Source organism: Somniosus microcephalus, chromosome 16 (assembly GCF_052327205.1).
Source record: "Somniosus microcephalus isolate GS21.2 chromosome 16, FLI_Smic_1.0, whole genome shotgun sequence".
In the NCBI taxonomy this organism is placed as follows: Eukaryota; Metazoa; Chordata; class Chondrichthyes; order Squaliformes; family Somniosidae; genus Somniosus; species Somniosus microcephalus.
The window spans coordinates 101,492,805-101,513,594 of NC_141002.1; the positions used below are offsets into that span (position 1 = coordinate 101,492,805).

General features: G+C 47.9%; 1 protein-coding gene across 5 annotated transcripts in view; it reads right to left on the bottom strand.

Moving 5' to 3' along the window:
- The window catches only part of pawr (PRKC, apoptosis, WT1, regulator), a 242,166-nt gene that overhangs the window by 95,382 nt on the left and 125,994 nt on the right, over positions 1-20,790 (bottom strand). For all 5 annotated transcript variants that reach the window (XM_086009586.1, XM_086009588.1, XM_086009589.1 and 2 more), the window contains exon 3: positions 14,837-14,956. In XM_086009586.1, coding sequence (XP_085865712.1) covers positions 14,837-14,956 — 120 coding nt within the window. The remainder of the gene's footprint in view (positions 1-14,836; positions 14,957-20,790) is intronic.

Genomic DNA, 20,790 nt, shown 5'->3' on the forward strand with positions numbered 1-20,790 from the left:
GATTCGGCTTCAATGCCAGTGTCGGGTTCATCTGGTTCCAGTATCACCGGATCGGAGGTAGATACTATGGGTATCTCTGCTTCATCACTAGGCGTAGAGTTGTGGTGTAGGTTGTCCTTTTTCGGATGACTCTATGATCTGGTCAGCATAGCGCCTTATTATGCTTTCCCCCATGTCCACGGTATACATCAGCGGTCCTAGTCGTGTGCAAATAGTTCCAGGCTGCCATTTCTCAGTACGGTAGTCCCGGGCCAAAACTGGTTGACCTATCTGGAAGGTTCTAGTTGGCCTTTCATTCATGCTTTGAAATTGCCGGTTCTCGACGTCCCTTCTGACGTTTGGCTTGACCAAATCCAGCCGGCATCTTAGTCTTCTATTGAAAAACATCATAGCGGGGGTTTGGTTTGTAACCACGTGTTGCATTCCTGTACGCAAACAAGAAGTTATCTACCTCATGTTGTAGATTTATGTCTTCATTACCCATGGCCTTCTTGAAGGTCTGGACAAACCTTTCAGCCAATCCATTGGTGGCGGGATGGTATGGGGTGGACGTGTAGTGCTTAACCCCATTGTTTTTTAAGAACTTCCTGAATTCTTCGGATACAAATTGCGGTCCATTATCAGAACAGATCTGTTCAGGCAGCCCATTCCTGGCGAATATGGTCCTTAATACTGTGATGGTTTTTTCCGTGGTGGTGGAGGACATCTTTATTACCTCCGGCCACTTGGAGTGTGCATCCACCGCGATTAAGAACATTGAGTCCATAATTGGACCAGCAAAGTCGATATGTACCCTTTGCCATGGAGATGAGGGCCACTCCCATGGATGTAGAGGGGCTTGTGGTGGGGCGTTTTGGACCTTCTGGCATCCTAGACAGCTCTTGGTCATTTCTTTGATGTCTCCATCGATACCTGGCCACCACACAAACGCTCTGGCTAAGTTCTTCATTTTCACTCCACCCAGATGCCCCTCGTGAAGCTCCTTTAGCGCTCTATCCTTGAGTTTGGGTGGAATCACCACTCTGGATCCACACATCAAGGTTCCTCGGCACACTGACAGCTGTTCTCTTCTTTGCGAGAATGCTGGCAACAGTGGTTCGCCATGTGCTGGCCATCCCTTCACCGTTAAATCGTAGACTCGAGAGAGAGTCGGGTCATTTCGCGTTTCCTTTTCAATGGCAGAATTTGTCACCGGTAGACATTCCACTATGGTCGAGTGGAACATCTCCACTGGGTCCACTGTAGGCGCCTCTTCCACCGTTGGCAACGGTAGGCGCGATAACCCGTCAGCATTCCCATGCTGTTTTGTTCCTTTGTACTCTATGTCATATTGGTGTGCCCCTAGGAAAAGGGACCACCGCTGTAGCCTTTGCGCTGTCATAATGGGAACGCCCTTTTTAGGGTTGAATATGGAGACGAGGGGTTGATGGTCAGTCAACAAGGTAAAATTTTGTCCGTGTAGGTAATGGTTGAATTTCTTCACCCCCCACACCAGGCTGAGTGCCTCCCTGTCGATCTGGGCATAGTTACGCTCAGCTGAGTTCAATGAGCGTGACGCAAAAGCTATCGGCCGCTCCAAGCCATCAAGGAATCTATGTGATAATACTGCTCCTATGCCGTAAGGGGATGCATCGCACGCCAGTCTGATTGGCAGTGATGGGTTGTAATGAGCCAACACTTCCCTGGACGTGATCAAGCCTTTGCATTTATGGAAGGCACGTTTACAGTCTTCGCTCCATTTCCAAACTACTCCGGTTTGTAGCAGTGCGTTAAGCGGGTGCAGAACCGTCGACAAGTTTGGTAAAAATTTATGATAGTAATTTACTAATCCCAGGAACGACCTTAATTGTGAGACATTTTCAGGCGCTGGGGCCTTTACGACCACTTCAATTTTTTCAGGTGACTTATGCAACCCTTCTTCGTTAATGACATGGCCACAATATGATATTTGTTTCTGGAAAAATTCGCACTTGGGGCGATTTGCTCGTAGGCCCCGTTCTCTCAGCCTCGTGAGCACCTGCTCCAAGTTGGCAAGTTGCTCGTTGTCGTTTTCTCCTGTTACAAGGATGTCGTCTAGGTAGCATTGAGTCCCCGGAATCCCTTGCAGTACTTGCTCCATAGCTCTTTGCCAGATAGCTGGAGCTGATGCCACTCCGAAAACCAGTCGATTGTACTGGTACAGGCCTTTGTGTGTGTTTATCGTGAGATACTTTTTAGAGGTCTCCTCAAGCTCCATCTGTACATATGCCTGTGCTAAGTCAATTTTGGTGAAACGTTTCCCTCCGGATAGTGAGGCGAAAATATCTTCTATCCTCGGAAGAGGATACTGTACCGCGTGAACAACCGGGTTTACAGTCACCTTGAAGTCCCCACAGATGCGAACTTTTCTCGGTTCTTCAGATTTATCATTATTCAACGTTTTCTTCATGACCGGGACGATGGGTGTTGCCCACTCGCTCCAATCTACCTTGGATAACACGCCTGCTTTTTCCAAATTCTACAGCTCTGCCTCGACGGCTGGACGAATTGCGTATGGCACCGGCCTTGCCTTAAAAAACTTGGGAATTGCCGCATCTTCCACTTTTATTGAGGCGGTGGCACCTTTCAGGGTTCCTAGTTCCTGTTGAAACACTTCTTTGGCGTTAGCCAAGATTTCTTTTAATCGTCCAGGTATGGCGTCATCATCGTTTTTTTTCTTACTGGTCACCGTCAGTGCCTGAATGGAGTGCCAGTCTAAACGTATCTTTCTGATCCATTCACGTCCCAACAACGGTGGACCACCATCTTGCAGAACGTATAAATACAACTTCTGTATTTCCTTGCCGTTGTATACAACAGGCACCCTTATTTTCCCTCTGGGGTATACTTTCTGCCCCGTATATGTCTTCAAGGCAATGGATGTGTCTTTCAAAGGTATATGCGGAAATAGCCGCTCGTAATCCCGTCGACTCATGACGGTCAGAGCTGATCCTGTACCTAGCTCCATTTTGACTGGGGACCCCGCTATCGTGAGGATATCCCAAATGGTCTGGTAATCTTCTTTGGCAATTACATCCTGTAATTTGAGACAGCTTAGTCTCTTGTTTCCGGAGTCGCTATCGCTCTTCTGGTCTACTGAGCTACTGTCCGTCATCATTTGTACCTTTCTGTACTTTTCCTTATTGACCTTTTTACTGTCAGCGGATTTCTTTCCAGATCTGCATACACATGCAATGTGTCCCATCTTTCCGCATTGCCTGCATGCTTTGTCCTTGAACCAGCAGTCCTTCTGGTCATGGGTGTATCTGCCGCAGCGATAACATCTCTCGAAACCCCGTGTCATTTCATGGGTGCCGAAGTCCTGTGGCTTTTGCTGTATCTCTGCAGCTCCTCTTGCTGCTGCTTCGTATGATACAGCCACACTGAAAGCCTTGTCCAGTGTTAAATCTTTCTCAGAAAGTAGTCTTTTCTGTGTTCCTTCACTTAGGAGACCGCAGACGAATTTGTCTCGTAGAGAATCTGCCAGTCCTGCCCCGAATTGGCAGTGCTTTGACAGCTTTTGTAATTCGGTGAGGTAATCTGCGTTACTTTCATTCTTGTGCTGATTCCTCCTGAAGAATTTGAATCGTTCCGCTATCAGCAGCGGTGTTGGGTTTAAGTGCTCCTGTAAGGTATCAACAATCTCATTAAAATTCTTGTCCATCGGTTTGGCTGGAGTGATCAAGTTTCGTAACAGCCCGTATGTCCTTGCGCCCATCAGATTTAGAAGTACAGATGCCTTTTTATGATCCGCTACTTCATTCGCCTTGCAATATACCTCCACTCTTTCCACATATGTGGTCCAATCTTCTATATCACTATCGAAAGCAGTAATATTGCCAGTCTTCGGCATCTTGAAAATCTAAAATGGCGCTTCCCGTGCTTTTCCTCCGTCCCCGATGGATCAAAATGGCGCCTCCCGCGCTTTTCTTTCTTCCCCGCCGAGTTAAGATGGCGCCTCCTGCGCTTTCCCGCCGCTGCCGCTGCTGCCAACGCTGTTCTCCACGGTTCCCGTTGCGACCTGCAGCTTTTCGCGGTATTTCTATTATTTCTTTTAATATATCGCTTCACTAGTTTCTCCGTTACTTGGAGAACCGTTCCCGTCGTGGAGCGGACCCTCTGGGACATTCCCCTCCCTCTGTTCAGTCCGAACGCCGACCTGCTTTGCAGCACCGGCCGCGCCCTGAGTGCTCCACCCTCTCTCTCTCTCTTTGCTTCTGCTTCCCGACTCGCTGCCCGGCCCCGTTGCAGAGCCACCCGATCGAGCTCTAGCCCGCCGCAGCCCAGGAAGGATCAGTGCACTACCTGCCACCAGCCCGTTTAGCTGGGGAAACCACAGACTGGAGACCAAGCCTGGCCCTCGTTTTCGAGTTTCCTCGAGTTATTTTTATTTTATTTATTTTTTCTTGCTTCTGGCTTCGACCTTCGTCTGAGGAATCGTTCCCCTTGAGGTGCTTCCGAATTGCAGGTAAGTTCGTTTCTAACTCGTCGCCACTGTTAGATCCGTGTGTTAATGGAGACACGGAATGCAGGAGTTGATTTAACAAGTGTTTACTGAACAAAGTCTGGAGGTGAACTAACAACACAAGACGCTACACAGGCTTATATACCCGAGTGGTCACTACCGGTACTACCGTATACAGGGGCTTCAAAAACATAGTTCCTCTTAAAGGTACATACACTACAATAACGAATCAGTTTTACACTTTAGACCAGAACAGACATGATTCTTGAAAGAAAAACCTGCCCTTATTGAGCACCTTTCACCACCTCAAAGCGCATTACAGCCAATGAAGCACTGTCAATGTAGGAAACGCGGCAGCCAATTTGCGCACAGCAAGCTCCCACAAACAGCAATGCGCTCATTTTAATTACTCAATGTGGATAAATTCGAGGTTATCCACTTTGGTGGCAAAAACAGGAAGGCAGATTATCTGAACGGCAATAGATTGGGAGAAGGGGAAGTGCAACGAGACCTGGGTGTCCTTGTGCACCAGTCGCTGAAGGTAAGCATGCAGGTGCAGCAGGCGGTTAAGAAGGCAAATGGTATGTTGGCCTTCGTAGCGAGAGGATTCGAGTACAGGAGCAAGGATGTCTTGCTGCAGTTGTACAGGGCCTTGGTGAGACCACACCTTGAGTATTGTGTGCAGTTTTGGTCGCCTTATCTGAGGAAGGATGTTCTTGCCATGGAGGGAGTGCAGCGAAGATTCACCAGACTGATAACTGGGATGGCAGGAATGATGTATGGAGAGAGATTGGGTCGATTGGGTTTATATTCGCTAGAGTTTAGAAGAATGAGAGGGGATCTCATTGAAACTTATAAAATTCTAACAGGACTAGACAGACTAGATGCAGGAAGGATGTTCCCGATGGCGGGGGAGTCCAGAACCAGGTGTCCCAGTCTAAGGATAAGGGGTAAGCCATTTAGGACAGAGATGAGGAGGAATTTCTTCACCCAGAGAGTGGTGAACCTGTGGAATTCTCTGCCACACAGGGCAGTTGAGGTCAATTCATTAAATATATTCAAGAAGGAGTGAGATATATTTCTTAAGGCTAAAGGGATCAAGGGATATGGGGAGAAAGCAGGGACAGGGTACTGAATTTGGATGATCAGCCATGATCTCATTAAATGGCGGAGCAGGCTCGAGGGGCCGAATGGCCTACTACTGCTCCTATCTTCTATATTTCTATGGTTTTTTTTATTTGTTCATGGGATGTGGGAATCGCTGGCAAGGCCAGCATTTATTGCCAATCCCTAATTGCCCTCGAGAAGCTGGTGGTGAGCCTCCTTCTTGAACCGCTGCAGTCCGTGTGGTGAAGGTACTCCCACAGTGCTGTTAGGGAGGGAGTTCCAGGATTTTAACCCAGCATCGATGAAGGAACGGCGATATATTTCCAAGTCAGGATGGTGTGTGAGTTGGAGGGGAACTTGGAGGTAGTGGTGTTCCCATGCGCCTGCTGCCTTTGTCCTTCTAGGTGGTAGAGGTCTTGGGTTTAGGAGGTGCTGCCGAAGAAGCCTTGGCGAGCTGCTGCAGTGCATCATGTAGATGGTACACACTGCAGCCACGGTGCACCGGTGGTGGAGGGAGTGAAGGTTTAAGGTGGTGGATGGGGTGCCAATCAAGCGGGCTGCTTTGTCCTGGATGGTGTTGAGCTTCTTGAGTATTGTTGGAGCTGCACTCATCCAGGCAAGTGGAGAGTATTCCATCACACTCCTGACTTGTGCCTTGTAGATGGTGGAAAGGCTTTGGGGAGTCAGGAGGTGAGACACTCGTCGCAGAATACCCAGCCTCTGACCTGCTCTTGTTGCCACAGTATTTATGTGGCTGGTCCAGTTAAGTTTCTGGTCAATGGTGACCCCCAGTATATTGATGGTGGGGGATTTGGTGATGGTAATGCCATTGAATGTCAAGGGGCAGTGGTTAATGACCAGATAATCTGTTTTTTTAATGATGTTGGTTGAGGGATAAATATTGGCCAGGACACCGAGGAGAACTCCCTGCTCTTCTTCGAAATAGTGCCATGAGATCTAGTACACCCACCTGAGAGGGAAGATGGGAGCCTTGGTTTAACGTCTTATCCGAAAGACGGCACCTCCGACAGTGCAGCACTCCCTCAGTACTGCACTGGGAGTGTCAGCCTAGATTTTGTGCTCAAGTCTCTGGAGTGGGACTTGAACCCACGACCTTCTGACTCAGAGGCTGGAGTGCTGCCCACTGAGCCAAGACTGACATCTAAATGGGAAACAGAGATCTGGTACGCTGGCCCGGGGAGAATTCCCCGATAATCTCATAAACTACTGCATAATCCTAAAATGTTTGGAAATGAGACATCTGTGCATATTTCTGGGATTTTTTAATTCGCCCATTACCACAATGTTACAAACAGTATGAATCATTGGTTACAAACAGTCTAGGATGGGATGCTTTCTTTCAAACTCCCGCAAACGTGACACCATGAAGTTCCACATCAGTAACTGGAATGCGATCCCCAGCTCACCATTCTTGCTGTCAATGCAGTCCTGTCACACAAGGAAGAAGCCTACAGAAAATGGCTGCTCCCAGATCAACATGGTAACAATGTGGCTGAATACGCCCCCACCCTCCTGCCCCACTCTTGTGACCAACAATATCTCACGTACAAAAAGATAGATCTACGAAGTGGCAGGGTCTGAAGGCTTCAAATGGTGTCCTGCAAACACTATAGGAGTATAACGTAGCTCCCATGGCACTATTTCGAAGAAGAGCAGGCGGAGTTCTCCCCCAGTGTCTTGGGGCCAATATTTATCCCTCAACCAACATCACTAAAATAAAAATTCTGATCATTATCTCATTACTGTTTGTGGGAAACAAAGAAGATAGGAGCAGGAGTAGGCCTGTTCCACCATTTAATGAGATCATGGCTGATCATCCAAATTCAGTACCCTGTCCCTGCCTTCTCCCCATATCCCTTGATCCCTTCAGCCTTAAGAAATATATCCAACTCCTTCTTGAATATATTTAATGAATTGGCCTCAACTGCCTTTTGTGGTAGAGAATTCCACAGGTTCACCACTCTCTGGGTGAAGAAATTCCTCCTCATCTCTGTCCTAAATGGCTTACCCCTTATCCTTAGACTGGGACACCTGGTTCTGGACTCCCCGACCATCGGGAACATCCTTCCTGCATCTAGTCTGTCTAGTCCTGTTAGAATTTTATAAGTTTCAATGAGATCCCCTCTCATTCTTCTAAACTCCAGCGAATATAAGCCCAATCTCTCCTCATACTTCATTCCTGCCATCCCAGGTATCAGTCTGTTAATCTTCGCTGCACTCCCTCCATGGCAAGAACATCCTTCCTCAGATAAGGCGACCAAAACTGCACACAATACTCAAGGTGTGGCCTCACCAAGGCCCTGTACAACTGCAGCAAGACATCCTTGTTCCTGTACTCAAATCCTCTCGCTATGAAGGCCAACATACCATTTGCCTTCTTAACCGCCTGCTGCACCTGCATGCTTACCTTCAGCGACTGCTGCACAAGGACACCTAGGTCTCGTTGCACTTCCCCTTCTCCCAATCTATTGCCGTTCAGATAATAATCTGCCTTCCTGTTTTTGCCACCAAAGTGGATAACCTCGCATTTATCCACATTATACTGCATCTGCCATGCATCTGCCCAATCACCCAACCTGTCCAAATCACACTGGAATTTCTCGGCATCCTCCTCACAGCACACGCGCCCACCCAGCTTTGTGTCGTGGAGCTTGCTGTGCACAAATTGGTTGCTGCGTTTCCTACATTACAACAGTGACTCCACTTCCAAATTACCTCATTGGCTGTAGAGCGCTTTGGGACGTCCTGAGGTTGTGAAAGGCGCTATAGAAATGCAAGTTCTTTCTCCCTTCTTTACATGAAGCACTTTGGGATGATATTTCAGAGATGCAGTGAGGTGCTATATAAATACAGGGTGGAAATTATTAAAAACCAGTGTGAAGATAATGCCTGTAGCCTCAGTTATCAAGATTGCAAAAACTTATATAAACGTGTGATGTAGGCACTGGATTCTGCAGTAATTTATGGGAACAGGCTGGAAAGAGGGGAACATAAGAAATAGGAGCAGGAGTAGACCATTCGGCCCTTCGAGCCTGCTCCACCATTCAATAAGATCATGGCTGATCTTGTACCTCAACTCCACCTTCCCGCACTATCCCCATATCCCTTGGTTCCTTTAGTATCCAAAAATCTATCGATCTCTGTCTTGAATATACTCAATGACTGAGCCTCCACAGCCCTCTGGGGTAGAGAATTCCAAAGATTCACCACCCTCTGAGTGAAGAAATTTCTCCTCATCTCAGTCCTAAATGGCCGACCCCTTAAGCTTGAAAAGGAATAGAAGGATATGATGACAGGGTGAGGTGAAGTAAGGTGGGAGGAGGCTCGTGTGGAGCATAAACACCGGCACGGACCAGTTGGGCCGAATGGCCTGTTTCTGGGCTGTAAATACTATGTAAAAAAAAACTAATTTTATACGTTTCAACGAGATCACCTCTCATTCTTCTAAACTCTTGAGAATATAGGTTCAATCTACTTAATCTCAATCAAAGGAAACTCGACCTTTATCAGGGAGAAGCCGTGGGTAACATAATCATAACATTTGCCTTTCTCAGTGTGTACTCCATATAAATATTTTGCTTATTCAGCTGGACAAGAAACATTCAGTAACTTTATACAGCGAGAGAGAAACTTCCTTGCTGGGCTTTATTTAAGACTGCCAAGGGAATCCAGCAAGAGTTCCTAACTAACCGTAGCTGGCGAGAAATTTTACCACATGCATAAAGAAGACTATGCACAAGCGTGTACTGGCCTTTCCATCACCAACCACCAATTGAGCCAGTTTATCTAAGGTAAGCACCTGAAGCACAATTCAGATTGCTTCAATTTTAGAGTATTTACAACACAGAAACAGGCCATTCGGCCCAACTGGCCTATCCCGGTGTTTATGCTCCACACGGGCCTCCTCCCACCCCTCTTCATCTCACTCCATCAGCATATCCTTCTACTCCTTTCTCCCTCATGTGCTTATCTAGCTTCCCCTTAAATGCCTCTGTGCTATTTGCCTCAACCACTCCCTGTGGTAGCCAGTTCCACATTCTCACCACTCTCTGGGGTTCTCTTGAATTACATATTGGTTTTATTTGTAACTATCTTAGATTTATGACCTCTAGTTTTGTACTCCCACAAGCAGAAACATTTTCTCCATGTCTTGTGCAAAATTACATAGAATTTACACAAAGTACAGAAACAGGCCATTCGGCCCAACTGGTGTTTGTCAGCAGAGACTTGGAAACAAGATTTATTTATACTTTACAGCAGGTGTCTCCAAGTCCTCCTGCTTCGTCATGGAGTCTCAGTGCCCAATATAAAGTTTAAAGCCAATTAATTTGCATCGATCTCAAGATCCTATTGTAAGGATTCATCCATCAGTGAGACAACAGCGCTGGAGTATTACGTCCAATTCTGGGCACCGCACTTTAGGAAGGATGTCAAGGCCTTGGAGAGGGTGCAGAGGAGATTTACAAGAATGGCTCCAGGGATGAGGGACTTGAGTTTATGTGTAGAGACTCGAGAAGCTGGGGTTGTTCTCCTTAGAGCAGAGAAGGTTAAGAGGTGATTTAATAGAGGTGTTCAAGATGATGAAGTGTTTTGATAGAGTAGTTAAGGAGAAATTGTTTATACTGGCAGAAGGGACGGTAACCACGGGACACAGGGTTAACGTAATTGGCAAAAAAACCTGGGGGGAGATGAGGAAAAATTTTTATTTTACATAGTGAGTTGTTGTGATCTGGAATGGACTGCCTGAAGGGTTGGTGGAAGCAGATTCAATAGTAACTTTCTAATGGGAATTGGATAGAAACTTGAAAATAAAAAATTTGCAGGGCTATGGGGAACGAGCCGGGGGTGGGGGGGGGTTGTTAGTAGGAGTAATTGGGTAGCTCTTTCTAAGAGTCGGTACAGTGACAATGGGCCGAATGACCTCCTTCTGTGCTGCAAGATCCTGTGATACAGCAATGCAGTGAGTGCCTTACCTCCGGACACCCCAAAGCCTTTCCAGCATCTACAAGGCACAAGTCAGGAGTGTGATGGAATACTCTCCACTTGCCTGGATGAGCGCAGCTCCAACAACACTCAAGAAGCTCGACACCATTATATAGGGTCCTGGTGAGACCACACCTGGAGTATTATGTACAGTTTTGGTCTCCTTACCTAAGGAAGAATATACTTGCCATAGAGGGAGTGCAATGAAGGTTCACCAGACTGATTCCTGGGATGGAAGGATTGTCCTATGAGGACAGATTGAGTAGACTAGGCCTATATTCCCTCGAGTTTAGAAGAATGAGAGGTGATCTCATTGAAACATACAAAATTGTTACAGGGCTTGACAGGGTAGATGCAGGGAGGATGTTTCCCCTGGCTGGGGAGTCTAGAACCAGGGGTCACAGTCTCAATAAGGGGTCGGCCATTTAGGACTGAGATGAGGAGAAATTTCTTCATAGAAACATAGAAGATAGGAGTAGGCCATTCGGCCCCTCTAGCCTGCTCCGCCATTCAATGCGATCATGGCTGATCATCCAAGTTCAGTCCCTGCTTTCTCCCCATACCCCTTGATCCCTTTAGCCTTAAGAAATATATCCAACTCCTTCTTGAATATATTTAATGAATTGGCCTCTGCTGCCTTCTGTGGTAGAGAATTCCACAGGTTCACCACTCTCTGGGTGAAGAAATTCCTCCTCATTTCTGTCCTAAAAGGCCTACCCCTTATCCTTAGACTGTGACCCCTGGTTCTGGATTCCCCGACCATCGGGAACATCCTCCCTGCATCTAGTCTGTCCAGTCCTGCCAGAATTTTATAAGTTTCAATGAGATCCCCTCTCATTCTTCTAAACTTCAGCGAGTACAAGCCCAATCGACCCAATCTCTCCTCGTACGTCATTCCTGCCATCCCAGGTATCAGTCTGGTGAATCTTCGCTGAACTCCTTCCATGGCAAGAACATCCTTCCTCAGAAAAGGCGACCAAAACTGCACACAATACTCAAGATGTGGTCTCACCAAGGCCCTGTACAACTGCAGCAAGACATCCTTGTTCTTGTACTCAAACCCTCTCGCTATGAAGGGCAACATACCATTTGCCTTCTTAACCGCCTGCTGCACCTACATGCTTACCTTCAGTGACTGGTGCACAAGGACACTCAGGTCTCGTTGCACTTCCCCTTCTCCCAATCTATTGCCATTCAGATAATAATCTGCCTTCCTGTTTTTGACACCAAAGTGGATAACCTCACATTTATCCACGTTATACTGCATCTGCCATGCTTCTGCCCAATCATCCAACCTGTCCAAATCATCCTGTAGTTTCTCAGCATCCTCCTCACAGCACACACGCCCACCCAGCTTTGTGTCGTCTGCAAATCTGGAGATATTACATCTAGTTCCCTTGTCTAGATCATTAATATATATTGTGAACAGCTGGGGTCCAAGGACTGATCCCTGCGGTACCCCACTAGTCACTGCCTGCCACTTGGAAAAAGACCCATTTATTCCAACTCTTTGCTTTCTATCTGCCAACCAGTTCTCTGTCCAAGTCAATACCTTGCCCCCAATCCCATGTGCCTTAACTTTACACGCTAATCTCTTATGTGGGACCTTATCGAAAGCCTCCTGAAAGTCCAAATACACCACAGCCACTGGTTCTCCCTTATCTATTTTACTAGTTACATCCTCAAAAAATTCCAGTAGATTAGTCAAGCACGATTTACCTTTTGTAAATCCATGTTGACTTTGTCCGATCCTGTCACTGTTTTCCAAGTGCTCTGCTATTACATCTATCTATATATATAAAGCGGCTCTTCTGTCTGTCTGTCTGTCCGTTCTCTATACATTTGAAAGTTACAGAGCGTACCGACGCGCGCGTCGCCTCAAAAGAAAGCTTGCGATTCCGGACCGGTCATAGGCGTATTTACGTTTCGGCCGCACAAAAATCCCGCCCGCGGTATCCGAAAAACGTTCAGCCTTCCGCTCATTAGCATCGCATTAGCGACCGTGTGACGTCGAGGTCGACCAATCGGACGGCGGGTTCCTTCCTACAGTTGAGTGTCGAGTGACTCGACGATTGGCCAATCCTACGCTTCGGTGACCTGACCGGTCGACCAATCGGTGCGTGTGTGGGCGGGCCTTATCCTTCTGAACCGAGGTGAGTGGCCGCCATCTTGATTTTTCACGATTTTTTCCCCACACTTTGTGTGTTAGGGAAGTAAGGTAAATATTTGAATTATGTGTTAGGGAATTAATTAACAATTTATTTGCGTTTTATATTGTGTTTAGCAACCCCCCCCGCTCCTCCTCACCCTCGCGCAGGGGGGGACTCGGGGCCTGAAGCTCAAAAAATTTATCTCTCTCTCTCTCTTTCTTCCCTCTCTCTCTCTCCTTCTCCTCTTCCCTCTCTCTCCTTCTCCTCTTCCCTCTCTCTCCTTCTCCTCTTCCTTGTCTCTCTCTACTTCCCCCTCTCAGGTTTGACGGTGTCGGGGCCAGAGCGCGGGATGGACACCTGAAGTGATCCGCTTGCTAACGGCCGCCAGCCCGCGGGGTTTCCCTGCCTACTCCCTGCGGGCCGCCTCGCGCCGCTGGCACTGACCGCGCATGCGCTGCCCGCCCGCGAGAGCCCGCTCTGGCTTTTTTTTTTTTTTTTTTTATAAACGGCTGTCCCCGATCTCAATCGGACACGGGAGTCTGCCAACCGGGTCCAAAGGCCCGCCTTGTTCACCAGCAGGTGCTACCGAGGTTAGTCCGGTCGGGCCTGGAGGGAGAGTGTGAGGGAGGGGGGGGGGGGGGAAGAGAGAGAGTGTGAGGGAGGGGGGGGGGGAGAGAGAGTGTGAGGGAGAGGGGGGGGAGAGAGAGTGTGAGGGAGAGGGGGGGAGAGAGAGTGTGAGGGAGAGGGGGGGAAGAGAGAGTGTGAGGGAGGGGGGGAGAGAGAGTGTGAGGGAGAGGGGGGGAGAGAGAGTGAGAGGGAGAGAGGGGGAGAGAGAGTGAGAGGGAGAGGGGGGGAGAGAGAGTGAGAGGGGGGAGAGAGAGTGTGAGGGAGAGGGGGGGGTGAGAGAGTGTGAGGGAGAGAGAGTGTGAGGGAGAGGGGGGTGAGAGAGAGTGTGAGGGAGAGGGGGGGTGAGAGAGAGTGTGGGGGGGGTGGGAGGAGAGAGAGTGTGAGGGAGAGGGCTCTCTCTCTTCCAACAACAACATGCCCTCGAAAAAGCCTCGGCAACGCCGGGCTCCCCCAGCTAGTCTTTTATAATGGGCTCAGAGGGTGGTGAATCTTTGGAATTCTCTACCTTAGAGGGCTGTGGATGCTCAGTCGTTGAGTATATTCAAGACAGAGAGCGATAGATTTTTGGATATTAAGGGAATCAAGGGATATGGGGATAGTGCAGGAAAGTGGAGATGAGGTAGAGGATCAGCCATGATCTTATTGAATGACGGAGCAGGCTCGAGGGGCTGAATGGCCGACTCCTGCTCTTATTTCTTATGTTCTTATGATCATCCGTTTGATTGGCACCCCATCCACCACCTTAAACATTCACTCCCTCCACCACCGGCGTACCGTGGCTGCAGCGTGTACCATCTACAAGATGCACTGCAGCAACTCGCCAAGGCTTCTTCGGCAGCACCTCCCAAACCTGCGACCTCTTCCACTTAGAAGGACAAGGGCAGCAGGCGCATGGGAACACCACCACCTCCAAGTTCCCCTCCAAGTCACACACCATCCTGACTTGGAAATATATCGGCCGATCCTTCATCGTCGCTGGGTCAAAATCCTGGAACTTCCTCCCTAACAGCACTGTGGGAGTATCTTCACCACACGGACTGCACGGTTCAAGAAGGCGGCTCACCACCACCTTCTCAAGGACAATTAGGGATGGGCAATAAATGCCGGCCTGGCCAGCGACGCCCGCATCCCGTGAATTAATAAAAAAATGAAACAACAGCTCCAAGAACAGCCCTTTCCAAACCTCTGCAAACAAAATTCAAACTGGGAAAAAAATGGCAAATGGGAAATACAAACAGAAATAAGACCGAGTTTCCGGGGATTCCAGGTCAACTAACAGCTCTGGGGTTACACGTGGGCCCACTGGCCCCAGTCTGGGCACCTCTGCTTTAGAGTATTCAGTGGTTTAATAAGTGAATTGTAGCTCACTAATTAATTATGGATCACGGTACCATCATTCCAAAAACAAAAGAATAAATAAAACATGGTTACAAACATGGAACAGTCTCTACAAAAAGACTCTTACGGTGTATGGGCTGCTTGCATCGGATGTAATGGACTCATTCTGGATGGTGTTCTGTTGAGTAATGATATCCTCCCTCTGGTGCGGCTTTGGTTCTGAACGGTCGTTGTCCTCATCGGGGCTCTGGAGGAAAAGCAGTGAAGAGGTTTTTGAAAGTAATCCCTTTTATAAACAAGAGTTCATCAATGTGAGTAACGTTATGCTAGAGAATGACCGACCTCCTCACTGTATTTGATCAGGTGCACCTCCCCTTTACTTCTATTCCAATAAGATGGTGGGCACAATTTCAGAAGGGCACCGTCTGCTGCACCAATTGTGGTTTCACATACCAGTCGTACTGGATCGAATTTTTTAAGGAGATAACAAGGAGGGTCGATGAGGGTAGCACGTCTGATGTAGTCTACACAGATTTTAGCAAGGCGTTTGACCAGGTCCCACATGGCAGACTGGTCAGAAAAGTAAAAGCCCATGGGATCCAAGGGAAAGTGGAGGTTGGATCCCAAACTGGGTCAGTGGCCGGAAGCAAAGGGTAATGGTCGACCGATGTTTTTGTAATGGGAAGGCTGTTTCCAGTGTGGTTCCACAGGGCTCAGTACTGGGTCCCTTGCTTTTTGCGGCCTATATCAATGATTTAGACTTCAATGTAGGGGGCATGATTAAGAACTTTGCAGATGATACAAAAATTGGCCGTGTAGTTGATAGTGAGGAAGAAAGCTATAGACTGCAGGAAGATATCAATGGACTGGTCAGGTGGGCAGAAAAGTGGCAAATGGAATTCAATCCGGATAAGTGTGAGGTAATGCATTTGGGGAGGGCTATCAAGGCAAGGGAATACACATTAAATGGTAGGATACTGAGAAGTTTAGAGGAACAGAGGGACCTTGGAGTGCAGGTCCACAGATCCCCAAAGGTAGCAGGACAGGTAGATAAGGTGGTTAAGAAGGCATACGGGATACTTGCCTTTATTAGCCGGGGCATAGAATATAAGAGTAGGGAGGTTATGCTTGACTGTATAAAACACTAGTTAGGCCACAGCTAGAATACTGCGTGCAGTTCTGGTCACATTACAGGAAAGATGTGTTTGCACCAGAGAGGGTACAGAGGAGATTTATGAGGATGTTGCTAGGACTGGAGAATTTTAGCTATGAGGAAAGATTAGATAGGCTGGGGTTGTTTTCTTTGGAACAGAGGAGGTAGAGGGGAGACTTAATGAGGTGTAGAAAATTATGAGGGGCCTAGATAAAGTGGATAGGAAGGACCTATTTCCCTTAGCAGAGAGGTCAATAACCAGGGGCATAGAGTTAAAGTAATTGCTAGAAGAATTAGAGGGGATTTGAGGAGAACATGTTAACCCAGAGGGTGGTGGAGGTCCGGACTCACTGCCTGAAAGGGTGGTAGAGGCAGAAACCCTCATCATGTTTAAAAAGTACTTGGATGTGCACTTGAAGTGCCGTAACCTACAGGGCTACGGACCAAGAGCTGGACAGTGGGATTAGGCTGGAGCGCTCTTTTTCGGCCGGCTCAGACACGATGGGTCGAATGGCCTCCTTCTGTGCCGTAAATTCCTACGATTCTATCATATGATTCTTCACAAGTGGCAAGTTGGGACCCAGGGGAGTGCAGCCGAAACGCCTTCATCTGCCACTCTCCCCGACTCACTTTACTTCCTCTTCCCAATCAAGGGTGAAGATTCCCACAGCTGCGATGGAATCCTGCTCTGCACGGTCAGGATTAACTAGAGACCTTAAGGCAGCTTGCGGAGTTCCCAAATGTTGGGAGGGGAAGGGAGGGAGAAAAGGGAGTGAAGGAAGGAGGGAGGGAGGGAAACAAGTGAGAGAGGATCTCAATACACCCAGCATCTGGGTCTGTTGTAGACTCATTGACAGCTTGCCACAATTAATCAACGACTGTATTATCATTGTATGGTCGGAACAGGAGACCATTCAGCCCCTTAAGCCTGTTCCGCTGTTCAATTAGATCACGGCTGATCACGCAACTACCAGGATGGTAGAAGGCGAACGAGAGGCACCTTGTTCGTTCTTTGTCCAACAATTCCCATTGCTCCGTTGCCCACCCTCACACCGCAGCTGCAGCTCAATCCGCTTTTTTTTTAAATAAAAAAAAAATAAAGCTTTTGTCTGAAAGCAATGCTATGGGGGGGGGGGGGGGGGCTCATTAAAATGGGGGATGGAAACTGTGGCATCTCCATTCTGCTATTTAAGTGTCAGCCGTGGCTCAGTGGGTAGCACCCTCGCCCCTGAGTCAGAAGGTTGTGGGTTCAAGTCCCACTCCAGAGACTTGCACACATAATCTAGGCTGACACTCCCAGTGCAGTGCTGAGGGAGAGCTGCACTGTCAGAGGTGCCATCTTTCGGATGAGACGTTAAACCGAGGCCCTGCCTGCTCTCTCAGGTGGATTTAAAGATGCACTATTTCGAAGAGGAGCAGGGGAGTTATCACTGGTGTTCTGGCTAATATTTATCCCTCAATCTATATCATTAAAACAGATTATCTGGTCATTATCACATTGGTGTTTGTGGGAGCTTGCTGTGCGCAAATTGGCTGTCGCAATTTCTACATTACAACAGCGACTACACTTCAAAAGTGCTTTGGGTGGTTCCGGTGGTCGTGAAAGGTGCTATATAAATGCAAGTCGGTCTATTCTTTATCTCATTAAAGAAACAATTCTAGAAAATGACAATTCGGTTACCATTTTTTTTGTGCAAAATATTATTAACTTGCAACCAAAACAGGTATCAACCAAATCCAAAAAACAGAAAATCTACTGAGGAATCATGAATGCAATCCCGAGTCACCAAAGACAGTGGATGTTAAACTTCCCCCTCCAACTAGGGTTCCCAACTCTGATTGGAGGTATTCCTGGAGATTCCAGCACATGACCTCCGGCCTCCAGCCGCCCCGCCCCCTCACTCCCACCATTGGTCGCCAGAAATGCCCATCCCGGCGGTGCCCGGCCTCCCCGCACCGATTGGAAAGCCAACAGATTCTTCGTCACCCGATTGGATCATTCGTGACGGTCCATTTCCAATATTTTTGTTTAAATCGCTAATCAACAAAAGTGTTCAAAGAAAATTAAAATAATTTTTTTTTTTTTTTTTTTTATAAACACCCCCTGTGATATTTCACCCGGGTGTTTGCTCGCAGCAGCGTCCAGGAGATTAAACTTCAATCCCTGGAGCCTCCAGGCCAATCCCGGCGGGTTGGGAAGCCGACCGCCCACCGCATCCCATTACCCTACCTCTCCAAGTTTGCAGATGACACAAAGCTGGGTGGGCGTGTGTGCTGTGAGGAGGATGCCAAGAAACTCCAGTATGATTTGGACAGGTTGGGTGATTGGGCAGAAGCATGGCAGATGCAGTATAATGTGGATAAATGTGAGGTTATCCACTTTGGTGGCAAAAACAGGAAGACAGATTATTATCTGAACGGCAATAGATTGGGTGAAGGGGAAGTGCAACGAGACCTGGCTGTCCTTGTGCACCAGTCGCTGAAGGTAAGCATGCAGGTGCAGCAGGCGGTTAAGAAGGCAAATGGTATGTTGGCCTTCATAGCGAGAGGATTCGAGTACAGGAGCAAGGATGTCTTGCTGCAGATGTACAGGGCCTTGGTGAGACCACACCTTGAGTATTGTGTGCAGTTTTGGTCGCCTTATCTGAGGAAGAATGTTCTTGCCATGGTGGGAGTGCAGCGAAGATTCACCAGACTGATACCTGGGATGGCAGGAATGACGTATGAGGAGAGATTGGGTCGCTTGGGCTTATACTCGCTGGAGTTTAGAAGAATGAGAGGGGATCTCATTGAAACTTATAAAATTCTAACAGACTAGATGCAGGAAGGATGTTCCCGATGGCAGGGGAGTCCAGAACCAGGGGTCACAGTCTAAAGATAAGGGGTAAGCCATTTAGGACAGAGATGAGGAGGAATTTCTTCACCCAGAGAGTGGTGAACCTGTGGAATTCTCTACCACACAAGGCAGTTGAGGCCAATTCATTAAATATATTCAAGAAGGAGTTAGATATATTTCTTAAGGCTAAAGGGATCAAGGGATATGGGGAGAAAGCAGGGACGGGGTACTGAATTTGGATGATCAGCCATGATCTCATTAAATGGCGGAACATGCTCGAGGGGCCGAATGGCCTACTCCTGCTCCTATCTTCTATGTTTCTATTACGAGGTGAAGCTGATTTTTTGTGTGAAGAGAAAGCGAAGTTGTAACTTGGGAATGTAAAGTGGGCAGTGACACACAAACTGAATTTCCTCACTCACTCCCTCCCACCAATAGCAAAACTTCGTTAATAATTCCACTCATGCCGACCTCAAAGCTTGTGTGGTAGAATAAGCATTTTACAGATTTAAAAATCCTGGCCAAGAGTCAGGTTTCTCATTACCAGCTACAGACAACAATAACCCACTCCCCACCGGTCTCCGATCCAACTTTTGTGAAGTGAACCGGTTTGTGGTTTCGACCTGAACTGGAAGGTTCCCCACCAGTGTCCACACAGGGAGCCCGAAGGGAATCGTAGAAACTCACGGGACAAGAGGGAAGCCGCTCGGCCCCATCGTGTCAGTGCCGGAAATCGGGTTGCCAACATTCCCGGAGGTTTCACCACATGACCCTCGTGCCTCCAACCGCCCCGCCCCCTCACTCCCGCCATTGGTCACCCAACACGCCCATCCCCGCGGAGCCTCGCCTTCCCGCGGCCAATCGGAAAGCGAACAGGCTCTTCATGACCTGATTGGAGGATTCTTGACTGCAAGTCAAACAGTTTTGTTTCCCTCCAGTGTCAGCCAGTGGCTCAGTGGGCAGCACACTTGTCTCTGAGTCAGAAGGTTGTGGGTTCAAGTCCCACTCCAGAGACGTGATCACATAAAGCTAGGCTGACACTCCAGTGCAGTACGGAGATGTTAAACCGAGGCCCCGTCTGCTCTCTCAGGTGGACGTAAAAGAGCCCATGGCACGATTTCGAAGAAGAGTAGGGGAGTTCTCCACGGTGACCTGGCCAATATTTATCCGTCAACCAACATAACAAAAATAGGTTATCTGGTCATTATCACATTGCTGTGTGTGGGATCTTGCTGTGCATAAATTGGCTACCGTGTTTCCTACATTACAACAGTGAGTACACTTCAAAAGTACTTCATTGGCTGTAAAGTGCTTTGAGACGTCCGGTGGTCGTGAAAGGCGCTATATAAATGCATTTTTCCATGTTCAATAGTTTCATAGCTAGCAAACAAAAGTGTTCAAATAATTTTTTTTCCCAAAAAAACATTTTATTTTTAAATGTCCCCTATGATTGTTCTCCCGGGTGTTGGTCGCAGCCGTGTCCTGGAGATTCAACTTTCATTCCCGGAGACTCCAGGGCAATCCTGGAGGGTTGGCGACCCAAAGGACGAATCTGGTTCCCCATATTAAAGACACAAAACCGCTTTCAACCGTGCCTATTTTGAGCGAGAGCTGGAACTAACAGAAGTTGAAATCGGACTTGTGCTCTTTCATATGAGAAGCGGAGGGCCGGATGAATTTAACGTGTAACATTTGGAGCTTTCCGCGGAGGGCTGGATTACAAAGGGGTTTTAAGTTATGTTACAGTTAGATAAAGCTCTGGTCAGGCCCCATCTGGAGTAGCTGTGTTTAGTTCAGGGCCCCGCCCCTCAGGAAGGATAGATTGGCCTTGGAGGGGAGCAGCGCAGATTCACAAGGATGATACCGGGGCTAAAAGGGGTTAAATTATGAAAACAGGTTGCATGGACACGACTTGTGTTCCCTGGAATATAGAAGATTAAGGGATGATCTAATTGAGGTGTTTAAGATGATTGTCAGATTGGATAGGGTAGATAAAGAGAAACTGTTTCCTCTAGTGGGGAAAGTCCAGAACAAGGGGGCATAACCTTAAAATTAGAGCCAGGCTGTTCAAGAGTGTTGTCAGGAATCACTT